General features: G+C 43.1%; 1 protein-coding gene across 1 annotated transcript in view; it reads left to right on the top strand.

Moving 5' to 3' along the window:
* The window catches only part of LOC311150716 (voltage-gated inwardly rectifying potassium channel KCNH2-like), a gene marked incomplete at both ends in the record, with an annotated part of 84653 nt that overhangs the window by 14753 nt on the left and 51959 nt on the right, over positions 1–17941 (top strand). Inside the window, 4 exons of the mRNA XM_084188235.1 lie at positions 8211–8369; positions 9430–9651; positions 9817–10074; positions 12094–12305. Of these exons, the coding sequence (XP_084044361.1) occupies positions 8211–8369; positions 9430–9651; positions 9817–10074; positions 12094–12305 (851 nt within the window). The remainder of the gene's footprint in view (positions 1–8210; positions 8370–9429; positions 9652–9816; positions 10075–12093; positions 12306–17941) is intronic.

Here is a 17941-nt window from a genome sequence, read left to right as displayed (position 1 = left end):
AGGAATTAACGCTTGAGTGCATTTTGTGTAAAACTAAATAAAGTTGCATAGACACATAGGGAGTAGGGATTAATCTTTTTCAGAAAATCCACCAAGTTTCAATACCAGGAATAATTCATATTTATCCCGAGAGTCCCGGGAAATACAGCAAAAATCATAAGTGCTGATTGAAAGCGTTTAAAACCAAGATGGTCACTATGCCAGGGTTCTCCCCAAATAACGGCCCTGCCCTGCTACACTACAGCCAGGGGGCGTCCTGCATTGTCATCAGCCAGGGAGGGAATGCTTCCTTTTAAATCAGTAAACGTTGCACAAAAATGTATGCACGCATTACTGTAAGTCGCTTTGGATAAAAGCGTCTGCTAAATGGCTTGTTATTATGTTCACAATGTAAACTAAAGCAACTTGTGTAATGTAATTAGTACAACCACTGCCAACAATTGAATGAATACGTGCGAAAAACTGGACCAAAGCTATTGTCCTAATCGATGAATATGGTACAGTACAGTAGGGGAAAATAGAATAAAGACGCTCTTCCCCTCTGCTCTCTACACACTCAAAACAATGCACTCTGTGTAGCAGTTTGAACATCACATTGACGCGACGCTGATGGCAAAGCAACACAAATTGTATAGCGGAGCTGACGTGTGAGAGGGGCAGAAAAGGCTATAAGGGCACGCCCAAATCGATATTTCATTTCAGAATCAATAAAAATTAGGTTATCATTAGGGTAAGGGTTAAGGGTTTGGTTAGGGTTAAGGTAAGGGTCAGTTTTAGGTTTTTGGTAGTCGGTTTAAGCGTCAGCTGTCCTTAGTCTCTCCCGAGATGGGCGCTGTGCCACCTTGTCGGCTTGCCTGCGCCACTTATGTAAAGATTTCAGAGCAAATTAAACTTATATTTAGTAATGATAGAGTAACTATCTTTGCTCGCCTATGACATTGTTGTGAATTGCGAGACAGTCCATTAATACATTCGGAGCGTTATCATATTCCTCTATTAATTCAGCACATTTCAGCAGTAGCTTATCTCGACACAGAGCACGCACAGAGTGCACCATGAGTATAGCGTTGTCGAATCATACAAACTTTATAACGGCAGTCAAGCAAAAGTAAAATAAACAGTTGCTAAGCTTGCTAGAAAACCTCCTTCAAAGAATGACAGAATATCTCATATATTTGGCAAAATCGAGTTGATGATTATACAGATACTGTAGATCAGCTCATGAATAACGGGAAATTAAGAGGGGAAATAGTTTAAATATCAACCCACTGGGCACACACTGGTTGAATCAACGTTGTTTACACGTCATTTCAATGAACTTACATTGAACCAACGTGGAATAGACGTTGAACTGACGTCTGTGCACAGTGGGAAGGTAACTTATTCTTAACGGGGACCAACTTTGTTTTAAACATATCTATATCTACTCTCAAACCGTTTGTTGATCACACGTTCTCTAGTGAAGCTCTCATATGGGCAACAAGTAGGAGACAGCGCAGAGTAGCGGGGGAGATGTTATAGCTGTATTTTGACATGCATAGGCGAGAGATGTGCTTTGATAATGCAATGCAACCTATGGATTACAGAATAAAGTTAGGAATTTTCATGTGAGACAGGAGTCAGGATTTTGGGTTTGATTGGGTGACTATCTAAAGCAGGGTTCTTCAATTCCGGTCCTGGAGGGCCGAAACACCTCTGTTTTTCATCCTCTCCTTCTAATCAGGGGCTAATTCAGTCCTGGGACACCAGGTGAGTGCAATTAACTACCAGGTAGAAATAAAAAACAGAAGTGTTTCGGCCCTCCAGGACCGGAATTGAAGAACCCTGATCTAAAGAGTCAAAATAACAGCTCAAATAGGTACATGTTATTTTATAGGCTATACTGTAGAGGTTTCCTGTAGGGTTTATTAACTACATTCGGGTTGTGTGTGCAGTCCGGCAGTGTCAATTATGCGTGTGCTTTGAATTTATGGCGACTTTGTGTGAAGTAAATACGCTAGGCTAAAGGCTTCTATGCGACAAACTTTTTGGATAATGTGCTTAATGTTTTTTTGCTAATATGTAGCTGTGCATGTTGTGTATTTTGTGGAAATGCATTAGTGCGACATTGGGGAAAATATGTGCAATTTCCCGGGTCTTGTCATTAAAATTTTCCGGGAAATGTGAACAGTGTTCCTGGGACAGTCCCGGAATCCCGGTTACCCATGTTAATCCCTAATAGGGAGTAGTTATCAGATCAAGGTGAAAAGGTGCTGAAAATATCTATGTTTATATGGTTAGGCTGTGATGGTCATGGAATTTTGGATGACTGTAGCCAAATGACCGCGGTCTCAGTAATAACCGTTCGAACAGCAACAACAACGCACATTTTCTACTTTCCTCCGCTTCTGAATGGATTTGCTGCCACAGAAATAGAATGAATAGAACGGATGTCCCCATTCAAGTCAATAATGGCATAATGGGTGGACTGGCGGCCATTGCGAGTGTACCCATAGGAGCAAAACAGGAAGTAAAAGCAGGAATTGTACCCATCAGTATGTGCTGTGATTTGTTTATTCAACTCAACAGACATTACAAAAAATACATTCCACTTGCTTGTTTGTTCCAATATCTCTCTCTCTCTAGCGCTCTCATATCTACAGTACCAGTCAAAAGTTTGGAGACACCTACTCATTCAAGGGTTTTTCTTTATTTTTACTATTTTCTACATTGGCGTGACCCTGGACAACACCCTGTCGTTCTGCGCTAACATCAAAGCGGTGACCCGATCCTGCAGGTTCATGCTCTACAACATTCGCAGAGTACGACCCTACCTTATACAGAAAGCGGCACAGGTCCTAATCCAGGCACTTGTCATCTCCCGTCTGGATTACTGCAACTCACTGTTGGCTGGGCTCCCTGCCTGTGCCATTAAACCCCTACAACTTATCCAGAACGCTGCAGCCCGTCTGGTGTTCAACCTTCCCAAGTTCTCTCATGTCACCCCGCTCCTCCGCACACTCCACTGGCTTCCAGTTGAGGCTTGCATCTACTACAAGACCATGGTGCTTGCCTACAGAGCTGTGAGGGGAACGGCACCTCCTTACCTTCAGGCTCTGATCAGACCCTACACCCAAACGAGGGCACTACGTTCATCCACCTCTGGCCTGCTAGCTCCCCTACCTCTACGGAAGCACAGTTCCCGCTCAGCCCAGTCAAAGCTGTTCGCTGCTCTGGCACCCCAATGGTGGAACAAGCTCCCCCACGACGCCAGGACAGCAGAGTCACTGACCACCTTCCGGAGACACTTGAAACCCTACCTCTTTAAGGAATACCTGGAATAGTATAAAAGTAATCCTTCTCTCTCCCCCCCCCCCCCCCCCCCCCCCCAGATCTGGGGAAGGGTACTAAAACATTTCTGAAGCATTGAAGGTCCCCAAGAACACAGTGGCCTCCATCATTCTTAAATGGAAGAAGTTTGGAACCACCAAGACTCTTCCTAGAGCTGCCTGCCGGGCCAAACTGAGCAATCGGGGGAGAAGGGCCTTGGTCAGGGAGGTGACCAAGAACCCAATGGTCACTCTGACAAAGCTCCAGAGTTCCTCTGTGGAGATGGGAGAACCTTCCAGAAGGACAACCATCTCTGCAGCACTCCACCAATCAGGCCTTTATGGTAGAGTGGCCAGACGGAAGCCACTCCTCAGTAAAAGGCACATGACGGCCCGCTTGGAGTTTGCCAAAAGGCACCTAAAGGACTCTCAGACCATGAGAAACAAGATTCTCTGGTCTGATGAAACCAAGATTGAACTCTTTGGCCTGAATGCCAAGCGTCACGTCTGGAGGAAACCTGGCACCATCCCTACAGTGAAGCATGGGGGTGGCAGCATTATGATGTGGGGATGTTTTTCAGCGACAGGGACTGGGAGACTAGTCAGGATCGAGGGAAAGATGAACGGAGCAAAGTACAGAGAGATCCTTGATGAAACCTGCTCCAGAGTGCTCAGGACCTCAGACTGGGGCAAAGGTTCACCTTCCAACAGGACAACGACCCTAAGCACACAGCCAAGCCAACGCAGGATTGTCTTCAGGACAAGGCTCTGAATGTCCTTGAGTGGCCCAGCCAGAGCCCGGACGTGAACCCGATCTAACATCTCTTGAGAGACCTGAAAATAAATAAAACCAAAAGCTTACCTTAACTTGTAAGACTTCCAGTGTTGGATAGCCATAGCCAGCTAGTTAACATGTAATCCCTCTCTGTTTGAGCCGGGTGTTTGAGTAGGCTAAACTAGCTAGCTGCATTCGACGCTAGCTAAGTAAGTGAAAGTGAAGAAAATATATACTATGAATTCTCTCTCTCTCTCTCTCACTTTTGCTTCTCTTCAATTTTGAAATAAATGAATTAATTCAAAACTGTTCAACTATTGTCTTTCTCTCTCTTTTAATCAACTACTCAATACATTTTATATACTGCAGTGCTAGCTAGCTGTAGCTTATGCTTTCAGTACTAGATTCATTCTCTGATCCTTTTATTGGGTGGACAACATGTCAGTTGATGCTGCAAGAGCTCTGATAGGTTGGAGGACGTCCTCCGGAAGTTGTCATAATTACTGTATAAGTCTATGGAAGGGGGTGAGAACCATGAGCCTCCTAAGTTTTGTATTGAAGTCAATGTACCAGAGGAGGACAGAAGCTAGCTGTCCTCCGGTTACACTATGGTGCTACCGTACAGAGTGATTCTGAGGCTACTGTAGACCTTTTTTTATAAATTATTTGGTGACGTGAATATATTAAGTATAGTTATATCTAAAAAGGATCACTTTTTTAAATGTTTTACTATTTTAATTTTTCTGAAATTCACCGAGGAGGATGGTTCTCCCCTTCCGCCTCTGAGGAGCCTCCACTGATTTAAACATTTATGACAGTTATTTTATTTTCATGAAGGTCTTCATCCATAACTGTCGGTTACATGGTTATCCGGTAATTGTGCCATCCCCAGCCCTGAATTGATAATAATAATAATATGCCATTTAGCAGACGCTTTTATCCAAAGCGACTTACAGTCATGTGTGCATAAATTTTTACGTATGGGTGGTCCCGGGGATCGAACCCACTACCCTGGTGTTTCAAGCGCCATGCTCTACCAATTGAGCTACAGAGGACCACAATTGATGTTGTGTGTAGTAAAATATATAGTATGATATAATGCAGATCAATAACATCAGAGATCATGAAAGTGTGAAGGTAGCTAGGTACTGTGGGAGGCTCAATGTAAGACATTCACACTAACCAGATTGATATTCTATGGGTGAGGAATGACCCCACTCACTGTAAATCTCACTGATCTATTATTGGCTGACTCCTAAGGTTATTATTAGGTAGAGTGATGATGACTTACAGGGCATTGTGAATGGCTATTATGAGTGTACATTACTCATGTCTAACTTTTCATAGATGTATGTTCACACGTAAAGCCGACTTCCGATGGTGGGATTTTTTAATAAATAACTGTATATTTCTGAATTAAGGATTGGCTCAGTGGTCATTGGTGCTATATTTTTAGCAGGTCAAAGGTATCCTCGGAATCCAACCTAAATCACACTATGTTTGATATTGTTGAAGTGAAACAGTGTTTCAGTGGGATTTTGTGGCTGGGCCAAAGGTGGATCTGTCTTAAAGTCTGTTATAGAGTCATTCTTTATACAGAGATTTGTTTTCCTTTCCTCTTAGGTATTCAATAGAGAACCTCACACAAAGTAATTGTTGTTTTAGGGGCTTCACATTGATGAGGACTTCTTATTTCCGCTAGGGCCCAGGTCCTAGTCTCTATCTCTAATTCTCCTCAGTGAGAACAATGATGACTTCCTTCCACAGATAATAAGGTGATTCTCCTCTGAGAGCAGAATCAGTGTTTTATTTGCATTAATTGTCCAATTATCTGCAAGGCTAATTTCCTCTCTAATAGATAGGTTAAATCCCAAATGGCACCCTATTCCCTAGATAGTGCACTATCTATTTTGACCAGGGCCCACAGCCAGCTGATATTCTGGCAACCCCTTAAAGTCCTACTCCAGTCTCCTTTTCACCTCATTTAACACTTGATTTACTTAACAAAAGGCACAAGTGGCATCTCAGTAGGTGGTCCAGGTGCCTCATGACATGACACGGGGGGAGGGGTTCCTATTTTGTTCTCTATTCCTCCTCTATTGTTCCTCAAGCAAGGCCGGAGGCCGATGACATCAGCGGGCACCATCAGACCAACTCCTTGAATGCCCTACTCCTTGAAGTTTGCAGTTGTCTAAAAAACATTATTTTGCTCAAAATGTATTTTTGCTACCCTTTAGTGTGTGTACTTTACTGTATTTATACTTGGTTTATCGCTTTACCACAGGAAAGGTTCATATATCACTGGAAGAGGTCTTTAAGGGTCATCTTCATGAACAGTATCCACACCTCAATCATTAGTACCCAGTCAATGATCCACTCCAGTGTCCACACTTGTGATTTTATTTGGTTTTGTGAATATTCAATATATATCAGACAGACTCAATCTCAGCTGCTTATCTGAGCTGGGCACTGCTGGAGTGCGAGCTGTCTGTCATTGATTTGTCATTGTTCCTCCATCACTTCATGATATGTATTCATGCAGGCTAGATGAGCAGTATTATTGGCTGAGACTAACATGTATATCCATCATTGTGTCAGGCATCTCTCATCTCTGGTCTTGGCAAAGTTTTAAACGGTCTGAACAGCTCAGCTGTCCCCTGCCTGCCTGTGTTATTGCAGACAGAGATGAGATAGTGGAGGAACAGACAGATCAATAGTTCAGCTCTCTCCTCAGGCTAATATGTAAATATTTCATGAAGACAAAGAGAGAAAGAAATCTCCAATGAGTAATTCACAGTTTGTGATGATGAGAGAGAGATAAGGAGGGGGAAAAAAGAAAGTGAAGGGGGAGACTGAGAGGGAGAGAGATGAGGGAAGGGGGTTATAATCTATCATTTATTTTGGTTTATATGGTGCTTATTGTATTCATGAGAACTATGATCCAGTTTCCGTATTGCCCCTGATAACTGCCCTTGTCCTTGGCTCTTTGTGATATAGTCTATTGATCCCCTGCAGGTACAGAAAATATTATATACATTATGCTAATGTTTATTTAAAATGTTTCTACCAGTAGTCTTAAATTCATTTGGGTCACTTTTTCCACTTGGACTCTTATAATTCCAGCCAATGATTTCAGTAAAGTCCTTTGTATACCTTCACTCAGTTTTTGATAGGGTCACCATTGTTATTATATCTAGCTATTGAAGTGTTCTCAGGTGTGCTCCACATGTAAAAGGTGACTAAACCAATGTGCATATAAATCTGTATGGATTTAGGATGTGGTGCGTCCGGGAACAAAGTGTTCAGTAGCAGATGGTTTTGCAGTACAGTAGATGGCTGTGTGATATCATTGAGATGAATTAGGCAGAATAAGGGGCCATGTTAGAGCTCTAATCCGGGAGGGGATGATGATGCGGTATATTCCTACTGTCCCTGTCAGGCCTGTCCTATGTGTCCTTCATCCTAACCCGTTCTCTGACTACCTCCTCCCCATCCCTCCACAGTCAGTCAGTGACCTCTATGCCCCCCCCCCTCTCTCTCTCTTCCAATTTCTCTCTCTCCCCTCTCTCCTTCTCCCATTCTCCCAGGGGAAGCCAGATTGGTTTGGCTCCTGGCATAGCTGTAGCTCTCTGCCAGGGTTGGTTCTGTATAATTGTCACCTTACACAGGTGGACGAGAAGGAGCAGTCAGTGCCTCTCTCAGCAAATGACATCAAAAAACATGTTTACGTTATTATGTAGCCTATTACAGTACTATCCTGAATATTGAATGATAACTGCAGATAATTCATTTTTGTTGAATTCAATGTGAAATCAACAAAAAATTGTCACCATAGTTGGAGGAAAAAAAGACGAAATGCCCTTAAGTTGACGACTTTTTGCAAATCCAATCAGTTTTCCACGTTGATTCAACGCCATCACATTGATCTTTTTTTTTTTATGACTTGGAAACAACGTTGATTCAACCAGTTTTTGCCCAGTTGGCCACTCCCCTGGCAGATCTCTGCAGCTTTCATCTGCTGTTGTGTGTCTCTCTCTAGAGGAGAACTTTGGTATGCATTCATTCATGTGCTTTAAAATACAGGTGTTTTCTCACTTTGGTGGTGATGTGTATGTCTCTGTGTCCAGGTATGTGTTTCTCCTGCAAAATTGACGTGGTGCCAGTGAAGAATGAAGATGGCTTGGTGATCATGTTCATCCTCAACTTTGAGCTGCCCACTGATCCACCTATTCCCAGCTCCCCGACCAGAGAGCTCAACAAGCTGCCCATCCCCTGGCTGCCACTAGGTAAGCAAATAAGATCCTCTGTGTGGAAAACCTTAACAAATCTACTTCTAGTAAGTCAGGAAGAGATTGAGGTAATGAGTGAGTTTTTAGGGTACAGTATTTTTCCCTTAGGTACAAAAATATAGAAATACACAATGTACCTTCAGAGGTACACATATGATCTCACATGGTACTGTTCGGTACCATTTAAGGTACATGTGTGGATAATGTACTGTAGTATAATGGTACATTTTTGTACAATAATTGGAGGCGTGGCTTAGTGGGGCATGGATTTCAGTTTGTTATTTTTGGCCACCTGTGAGTGGAAGTGTTGTACCAGTTTAAGTGGTCTCTGTTTATGTTAATTAAAGGTTGAGCTTGTCGGCTGCCAGTCTTTATAAAGGCTTACATAAGAGCATGTGACAATAAAGAGCTGTAATTAATATTGTAGCGACCTTAAAATAAAAATCCACTCAAAAAAGATATTTAGGTATTTTTGTATTTATTTTTCACTAGTGCACTGTTGATACTGTCCCAAAGTTGTTTCTTGAAAGTCCAATATCTTGAAAACTTGACTGTATTAACAGTGGACTAATGAAAAAAATACCAACATATTGTTTTTGAGTGGATCTTTCCTTTAACTGAACACTGAGAGACCTAGTCAAGAGGTACCTCTTGGCATAATGGTTAAGGTATTGGCTTGACAGTCACTGAACCCAGGTTCAATTCTCGGCCAGGGCTACCCCCAGAACTCACAATATTGGTGTTTGAAGTGGGATGTCGGAAAGGCGTGCACACTTGAGGGACTCGGTATAGGGAAGAGGTACATTTTTGCCACTTAAAAGGAACAAACTTTTAAGATACGAACTGGGTACAGTTATGTACCTATAACTAATGGTACAATGGACACAGGGTACCACTACAGTCACATGCGTTTGTACCCCTTTAAGTACAATTCGGTACCTTTTTTTCTAAGAGTGTAGTAATGAAGTAATTGTTTTACTAATGATGTTGGTGCAGTGTGTAATGTAGTCAGAAACCTTTCCCCTTTTCCCTCTGACCTTTCCCCTCTGACCTGCAGCACGTCGGCATAGGTTTCGCCTGCCCTCCGCCCTGCTCCGCTCCCTCAGCAGCAGTAAACAATCCCTGGAGGATGACACCGAGCTGGGCCACCAGCGGGACCTCCCTGCCCTGGGGCATGAGTCTGTAGCCCTGGACAAGCTGCTGTCCCTGCCAGAGCGCCAGCGGCTGCGGGGCACTGGGGTACTACTCTGGAATGAGGACCAGAGGGCCTTGCTGGGAGGTGAGTAGTCCTGTGTGGCTCAGTTGGTAAGAGCATCATGCTAGCAACAACAGGGTTGTGGGTTTTATTCTCACTAGGGTCAATTACAAAAATATATACACTAACTGTAAGTTGCTTTGGATAAAAGTGTCTGCTAAATGGCGTTTATTTTATATGTGTTTATAGGTGACCCTGTCTCTCCCACCGGGGACCCCTCGGATGCCCCTCAAGCCCTGTCCCTGGCCCTGGGATTCTCCCAGTCCTCCCCCAGGCTGCACTGCCTCTGGGTGGACGAGGAGTGTGGCTCCAACTGCAGCGTGATGCCCAGCCGCTCCTATGAGAGCCTCTGCAGCCCGCGGCACGCCTCCTCTGTGGACGGCATCAAGACTCGCAGGGGACGGGCCAGCTGGCACGGGAAGCTCCAGACGCGGCCCAGCAGCACAGGTAGAGGGCAAGATGGGGACAGGGGATAGGGGTCATGGGCAGGAGACAGAGATCAGGATGGGGGTGGTGGCAAGGACAAGGACAGGGGCAGGTAGAGGACATGTATGGGACACAAAAAGGAGGTTTAGGGCGGGGTGGCATAACGAAATCTGAGGATTAAAGAACATGTAATTGATTAATGCTTGTCTTACATTAATGTTCCATCTGTTCAATATCTCCTTATACTGTATCATGCAATCAGTACATTCAACTCTTAAGTCACAGGCAATTAAATATCTATCTACAGTACCAGTCAAAAGTTTGGACAAACATTTTAGTCATTTAGCAGACGCTCTCATCCAAAGCGACTTACAGTTAGTGAGTGCATACATTATTTTTATTTTTTCATACTGGTCCCCCGTGGGAAACGAAACCACAATCCTGGCGTTGCAAACACCATGCTCTACCAACTGAGCTACATTCAAGGATTGTTCTTTATTTTTTACTATTTTCTACATTGTAGAATAATAGTGAAGACATCAAAACTATGAAATAACACATATGGAATCATGTAGTAACCAAAAAAGTGTTAAACAAATCAAAACATATTTTATATTTTAGATTCTTCAAATAGCCACTCTTTGCCTTGATGACAGCTTTGCACACTCTTGGCATTCTCTTCACCTGGAATGCTTTTCCAACAGTCTTGAAGGAGTTCGCACATATGCTGAGCACTTGTTGGCTGCTTTTCCTTCACTCTGCGGTCCGATTCATCCCAAACCATCCCAATTGGGTTGAGGTCGGGGGATTGTGGAGGCCAGGTCATCTGATGCAGCACTCCATCACTCTCCTTCTTGGTCAAATAGCCCTTACACAGCCTGGAGGTGTGTTGGGTCATTGTCCTGTTGAAAAACAAATGATAGTCCCTCTAAGCCCAAACCAGATGGGATGGCGTATCACTGCAGAATGCTGTGGTAGCCATGCTGGTTAAGTGTGCCTTGAATTCTAAATAAATCACAGACAGCATCACCAGCAAAGCACCTCCACACCATAACACCTCCTCCTCCATGCTTTACGGCGGGAACTACACATGCGGAGATCATCCGTTCACCCACACCGTGTCTCACAAAGACACGGCGGTTGGAACCAAAAATCTCCAATTGGACTCCAGACCAAAGGACACATTTTCGCTGGTCTAATGTCTATTGCTCGTGTTTCTTAGCCCAAGCAGGTCTCTTCTTCTTATTGCTGTCCTTTAGTAGTGCTTGCTTTGCAGCAATTCGACCATGAAGGCCTTATTCACACAGTCCCCTCTGAAGAGTTGAGATGTGTCTGTGACTTGAACTCTGTGAAGCAGTTATTTGGGCTGCAATTTCTGAGGCTGGTAACTCTAATGAACTTATCCTCTGCAGCAGAGGTAACTCTGGGTCTTCCATTCCGGTGGCGGTCCTCATGAGAGCCAGTTTCATCATAGCGCTTGATGGTTTTTGCGACTGCACTTGAAGAAACTTTCAAAGTTCTTGAAATGTTCTGTATTGACTGACCTTCATGTCTTGAAGTAATGATGGACTGACGTTTCTCTTTGCTTATTTGAGCTGTTCTTGCCATAATATGGACTTGGTCTTTTACCAAATAGGGCTTTCTTCTGTATACCACCCCTACCTTGTCACAACTCAACTGATTGGCTCAAATGCATTAAGAAGGAAAGAAATTCCACAAATTAACTTTTGAGAAGGCACACCTGTTAATTGAAATGCATTCCAGGTGACTACCTCATGAAGCTGGTTGAGAGAATGCCAAGAATGTGCAAAGCTGTCATCAAGGCAAAGGGTGGCTATTTGAAGAATCTCAAATATAAAATATATTTTGATTTATTTAACACTTTTTTGGTTACTACATGATTCCATACGTGTTATTTTATAGTTTTGACGTCTTCACTATTATTCTACAATGTAAAAAATAGTACAAATAAAGAAAAACCCTTGAATGAGTAGGTGTGTCCAAACTTTTGACTGGTAGTGTATATTTATTCCTTCCCAGGCGGAATGAAGTCCAGTCTGCGTAATGTTACATCTGACTCCACGTCTGACCCCAACCTCATCCGCTTCCGGACCTTAAGTCATGCGACACAGCTCAACCCACTGGACAACAGGCCGGACCCCCTGGTGGCCCTCTCGTCTGCGGAGATTGACATCATCGCCCCCTGTAAACTGATGGACCGCACACACGGGGTCACTAAGAAAGTCACTCAGGTTAGTCGCTGCTCTTCTCTTACTAGTGGATGTGTATTGATGGGATGACACTATTTCATGACAAACTGCAGTATTGAGAGGCTTTCACAGACACCTTGCTCCTTATGTAGTCTGCCATTGCAGTATCTGTCCTGAGGGTGGCAACACTATCCAGATAGTTTTGCTCTAAATTCAGTCGCTGCTGGTAAACTTGTCACTGTAGAGTACAGAGCTTGACGGAAATGACTGCATGGTTATATTGCAAAATATAGAGTCGAATGCTTTTGTATTGTGCCTCAATAAGCTTATCAACTAATTTAAGTGATTTTGCTGAACTAAATCACCTCACAAAGTGCTCAGGTCTAAACCAAAAGGCCTGCAAACTCTCACACACACTATCTACCAGCATCATTCTAGGACTAGGAGTGAAGATGCAGCTCAGAGCATCTCCAATTTGAAATGCAAGCATTTCCGTTTCTTTCAACACTAGTGTTTCTTGTTCAAACACTTCAGGCGGTTGGACAGAGCTGAAGCGATATTATACACAGTGGAGCAGCCCAGTAACACACTGTAGCAGGCCAGCAGCCCACCACGCCACCTGAGAGGAGTTTTATTAATTCTGCCTAATGGACCGGACAGCTATGGAGGGGGAGACATGAGGAGGTTCACTAGTCATGGGGCCTTTTCTCATTTGGGAAAAAGTCTCCTCCGTTCTCTCTCCCCTGTGACCCGGAAGCTGATAAGTGGTTGAGTGGTCGAGGAAATGTCAATTCGTTAGTAGGCAAACTGAAGAGCGTCCATGGCCTTTTCTCAATTGGTTTGCTCAACTCCTTCGTCCCCTCTCTTCCGTTGTCTGGCCTCGTTTTGAAAAAGGTCAAAGGTAATCTAGGAGAGGCGGCAAGGAGAGGGAAAGTGGACAAAAATGCACTTGTATGAAATTAGACTCTCCTTCTCCAACCGCACTTCAGGCAAAGGGAGATACCTAGTCAGTTGTACAACTGAAATGTGTCTTCTGCATTTAACCTCTGAATCAGAGAGGTATGGGGGGCTGCCTTAATCGACATCATCGGGGAACAGTGGGTTAACTGCCTTGCTCAGGGGCAGAACGACTGATTTCTTTACCTTGTCAGCTCAGGGATTCGATCCAGCAACTTTTCGGTTCCTGGCCCAACACTCCTACCCGCCAGGCTACCTGCCACCCCAAATGACATTTACAGGGTGGAATCCTAAAATATATGTATAAAGTGATAAAAACATAACTTAGCTAGTTGTGCAAGACATTTTATAGATAAAAGGATAAGTAGCATTTCGTTTTTAAAATGTTTGAATGCTTTGAGAAAACAGTTGCTGATTCAAAGGGTGTGTGGCAGATTTCAAAGCTTTTCTGCGAAGGACTAAGGTAGGATACGCTTGTACTTCCTCGCCAACAGGAGGCTATCGAGGAGTGGAGGACTACTAATGTATTGACACTCAACCACTTATTGTTTTCCGGGTCACAGAGGAGAAAGGACGGAGGAGAGATGGCGGAGGACAGACTTGACCAAATGAGAAAAGGCCCTCCGCTCCTCGATAGCCACTTTTCATTGAGGATAGTCATGTATATCCTACCTGAGTACTTTGCGGAAGTGTTTTGAAATCTGCCACACCCCCTTTGAATCAGCTTTTGTTTTGTCGGAGGAGAAAGCATGCACACATTTAAAAACAATATGCTACTTATCGTTTTATCTATAAAATGTTGTGCACAACTAACTTAATTTGTTTTGATCACTTTACACATTTATTTGGGGATCCACACCTGTAAACTTCATTTGCCTGATGACACGTGAGTAGAGAAGCAGAGTCTCATTTCATACAAGCCATGTTCCCTCCTTTCCGCCGCTCCCTGATTACCCTTTATCTTTTTCAAAAGGAGGCGAGAGAGTACGGAGGAGAGAGGATGCAGGAGGTGAGACAATCCAATTGAGAAAAGGCCCTGGGCGTATTGCCTAATACATCAGACTGTTACCATGGTTGCCCCATGGATATTCACTCAAGTCACGCTGACCTCTCACCATTACCAATAACAGGGAAGGTTGGCATGTCTTGGGGGTATGATCTTTGACCCTCTGTAACTTTCATAATTATTCACGATTCTTTCAGAATTATCCATAATCATGGTAGCATCGACATTAATGTAGAAGTGCTTAGAAACTTATTGACAATAAAAGTGTCTCCAAAATGACACAATACATTATTTACCATTCATTTCTATTGGGCACAAAATCATCTGAAAACAGAACCAAAATGAACTGCAAATGCATCCAATAAGTTTGTAGAGTCACAAGCTTGATGTAGTCCTTGCATGCTAGGAATATGGGACCAAATACTAAACTTTTGACTACTTTATTTATAAGAATCTTTAGGGGTGTCAATAATTTTGACCCCTACCTTTTTGAGGAAAAAAATATTCCTTGTTAAACAAAATCTTTTTTTCTGAGCAGTTGTATTAGTATAAAATAATATAATTTTCAACAAAAAAATTGAATAGAATATAGCTCAGTATTTGAATTATTTACACTATATAATCAAAAGTATATGGACATCCCTTCAAATTAGTGGATTCGGCTATTTCAGTCACACCCGTTGCTGACAGGAGTATAAAATCGAGCACACAGCCATGCAATCTCCATAGACAAACAGTGGCAGTAGAATGGCCTTAGTGAAGAGCTCAGTAACTTTCAACATGGCACCGTCATAGGATGCCACCTTTCCAACAAATCAGTTTGTCAAATTTCTGCCCCGGTCAACTATAAGTGCTGTTATTGTGGAAACGTCTTGGAGCAACAACAGCTCAGCTGCGAAGTGGTAGGCCACACAAGTTCACAGAATGGGAACGCCGAATGCTGAAGCGCGTAGTGCATAAAAATCGCCTGTCCTCGGTTGCAACACTAACTACCGAGCAGTGGAAACGCATTATCTGGAGTGATGAATCATGCTTCACCATCTGGCAGTCCGACGGACAAATCTGGGTTTGGCGTATGGCAGGAGATTGCTACTAGCCCGAATGCATAGTGCCAACTGTAAAGTTTGGTGGAGGAGGAATAATGGTCTGGGGCTGTTTTTCATGGTTCGGGCTAGGCCCCTTAGTTCCAGTGAAGGGAAATCTTAACGCTACAGCATACAATTATGTTGTAGACTATTCTGTGCTTCCAACTTTGTGGCAACAGTTTGGGGAAGGCCCTTTCCTGTTTCAGCATGACAATGCCCACGTGCACAAAGCGAGGTCCATATAGAAATGGTTTGTCGAGATCGTTGTGGAAGAACATGACTGGCCTGCACAGAGCCCTGACCTCAACCCCATCGAACACCTTTGGGATTAATTAGAATGCCGACTGCGAGCCAGGCCAATCGCCCAACATCAGTGCCCGTCCTCTTAATGCTCTTGTGGCTGAATGGATGCAAGTCCCCGCAGCAATGTTCCAACATCTAGTGGAAAGCCTTCCCAGAAGTGTGGAGGCTGTTATAGCAGCAAAGGGGGGACCAACCCCATATTAATGCCCATGGTTTTGGAATGAGGTGTTCGACGAACACGTGTCCACATACTTTTGGTCATGTAGTGTATTTCATACAGTCATTATTGCTTATCTTTATCAAGGGTGTCAATAATTTTAGACCCCACTGTACATCTACCTCTGTGCCAAATGTGGTGCTTTTATCACAAAGCACTATTGAGTCAACACTTTTAGCATTTTCAGCACCACTAGTATACAAAAGAGAGATTTTTTATTCCTCCATATTAACACAGAAATCATGGTAAATTGTGTTTTTATTGTTGGTCATTAGTTGCTTGACAATGTCCTTAAATTTCAGAAGGATTTCTACCCCTTTTGGCGCTTTCAGGGTTAAACAGAGGATCCCGATGGAAAACCTCTCCTGCTTCTTACACCTCCCCCTCAACTGACTCAAGTTGCCCCAGATCTATGAAGAAAACACATGGAACCTGCATTACTCATAATGCCGGATGTTGTTTGTTGTAATTTTTATAGTGTATGTAGAATAGTGTATGTAGAAAGCACGAATCACATACAGTGCTGTGAAAAAGTATTTACCCCCTTTATAATTTTCTCTGCTTTTACATATTTTTTATACTGAATGTTATCATACCTTCAACCAAAACCTAATATTAGATAAAGGGAACCTGAGTGAACAAATAACACAACAATTACATACTTATTTCATTTACGAGATGGGTCCCATTATGGACGAGATGGGTCCCGTTATGTCTGGCGAAAACCAAACACTGCATTCCACAGTAAGAACCTCATATCAACAGTCAAGCATGGTGATGGTAGTGTGATGGTTTGGGGATGCTTTTCTGCCTCAGGACCTGGACGACTAGCCTTAATAGAAGGAACCATGAATTCTGCTCTGTATCAGAGAATTCTACAGGAGAATGTCAGACCATCCATCTGTGAGCTGAAGCTGAAGAGTAGCTGGGTCATGCAGCAAGACAATGATCCAAAACACACAATCAAGTCTACATGAAAATGGTTAAAAAGCAACATATTTGAAGTTTTGGAATGGCCTAGTCAAAGTCCAGACCTGATCCCAATTGAGATGTTGTGGCTGGATTTGAAACGAGCCATCATACTTGAAAACCCACAAATGTCGCCGAGTTAAAGCAGTTCTGCATGCAAGAGTGGGCCAAAATTCTTCCACAGTGATGATGTGAGAGACTGATCAACAACTACAACCAGTTATTGAGTGTAAGGGGGCAATTACTTTTTCACACAGGGGAATTGGGTGTTGCATAACTTTGTTAGTTAAATAAAATAAAATAAATTGTTGTTATTTGCAAACTCAGGTTCCCTTTACCTAATTAAGTTTTGGTTGAAGATCTGATGACATTCAGTATCAAAAATAGAGAAAATCAGAAAGGGGGCAAATACTTTTTCACGGCACTGTATGTATTTTAGCTTGTTCTGTTGGTCTTTAGGTAGTCTCTTGTGACAGCCGAGCAGCTGATTTGGTTCTGGGTGCTAAGATGAGTCTGTAGGAAATGTTATAAAACCATATTGTTTTGTCTGGAGCTCGTTATTTTTCACACAGTGTCCTCGGCGTGGGAGCAGTGTTCTAGGCTGTATGAGTAACTGAGGTGTTAGGACACCCGGGACACACAAATACAACCTCCAATCACACAGCGCTCCAATCAGAGTCACTGTGAGTCACCTATCTGTCTGGAGTTCACTGATTGTTCTGCCAACTTCAGTCTCAACTACAGTACCTTGCAAAGGTATTCATCCCCCTTGGCGTTTTTCCTATTTTGTTGCATTACAACCTGCAATTTTAATGGATTTTTATTTGGATTTCATGTAATGGACATACACAAAATAGTCAAAATTGGTGAAGTGAAATAAAAAAAATAACTTGTTTAAAAAAATGCTAAAAAATAAATAACGGAAAAGTGGTGCGTGCGTATGTATTCACCCCCTTTGCTATGAAGCCCCTAAATAAGATCTGGTGCAACCAATTACCTTCAGAAGTCACATAATTAGTTAAATAAAGTCCACCTGTGTGCAATTTAAGTGTCACATGAACTGTTCTGAAAGGCCCCAGAGTCTGCAACACCACTAAGCAAGGGGCACCACCAAGCAAGTAGCACCATGTAGACCAAGGAG

This window comes from Coregonus lavaretus, assembly GCF_964263955.1.
Source record: "Coregonus lavaretus genome assembly, chromosome: 23".
In the NCBI taxonomy this organism is placed as follows: domain Eukaryota; kingdom Metazoa; phylum Chordata; class Actinopteri; order Salmoniformes; family Salmonidae; genus Coregonus; species Coregonus lavaretus.
Note: the sequence above shows the minus strand (reverse complement) of the source record. Positions and strands in the feature narration are given on the sequence as shown.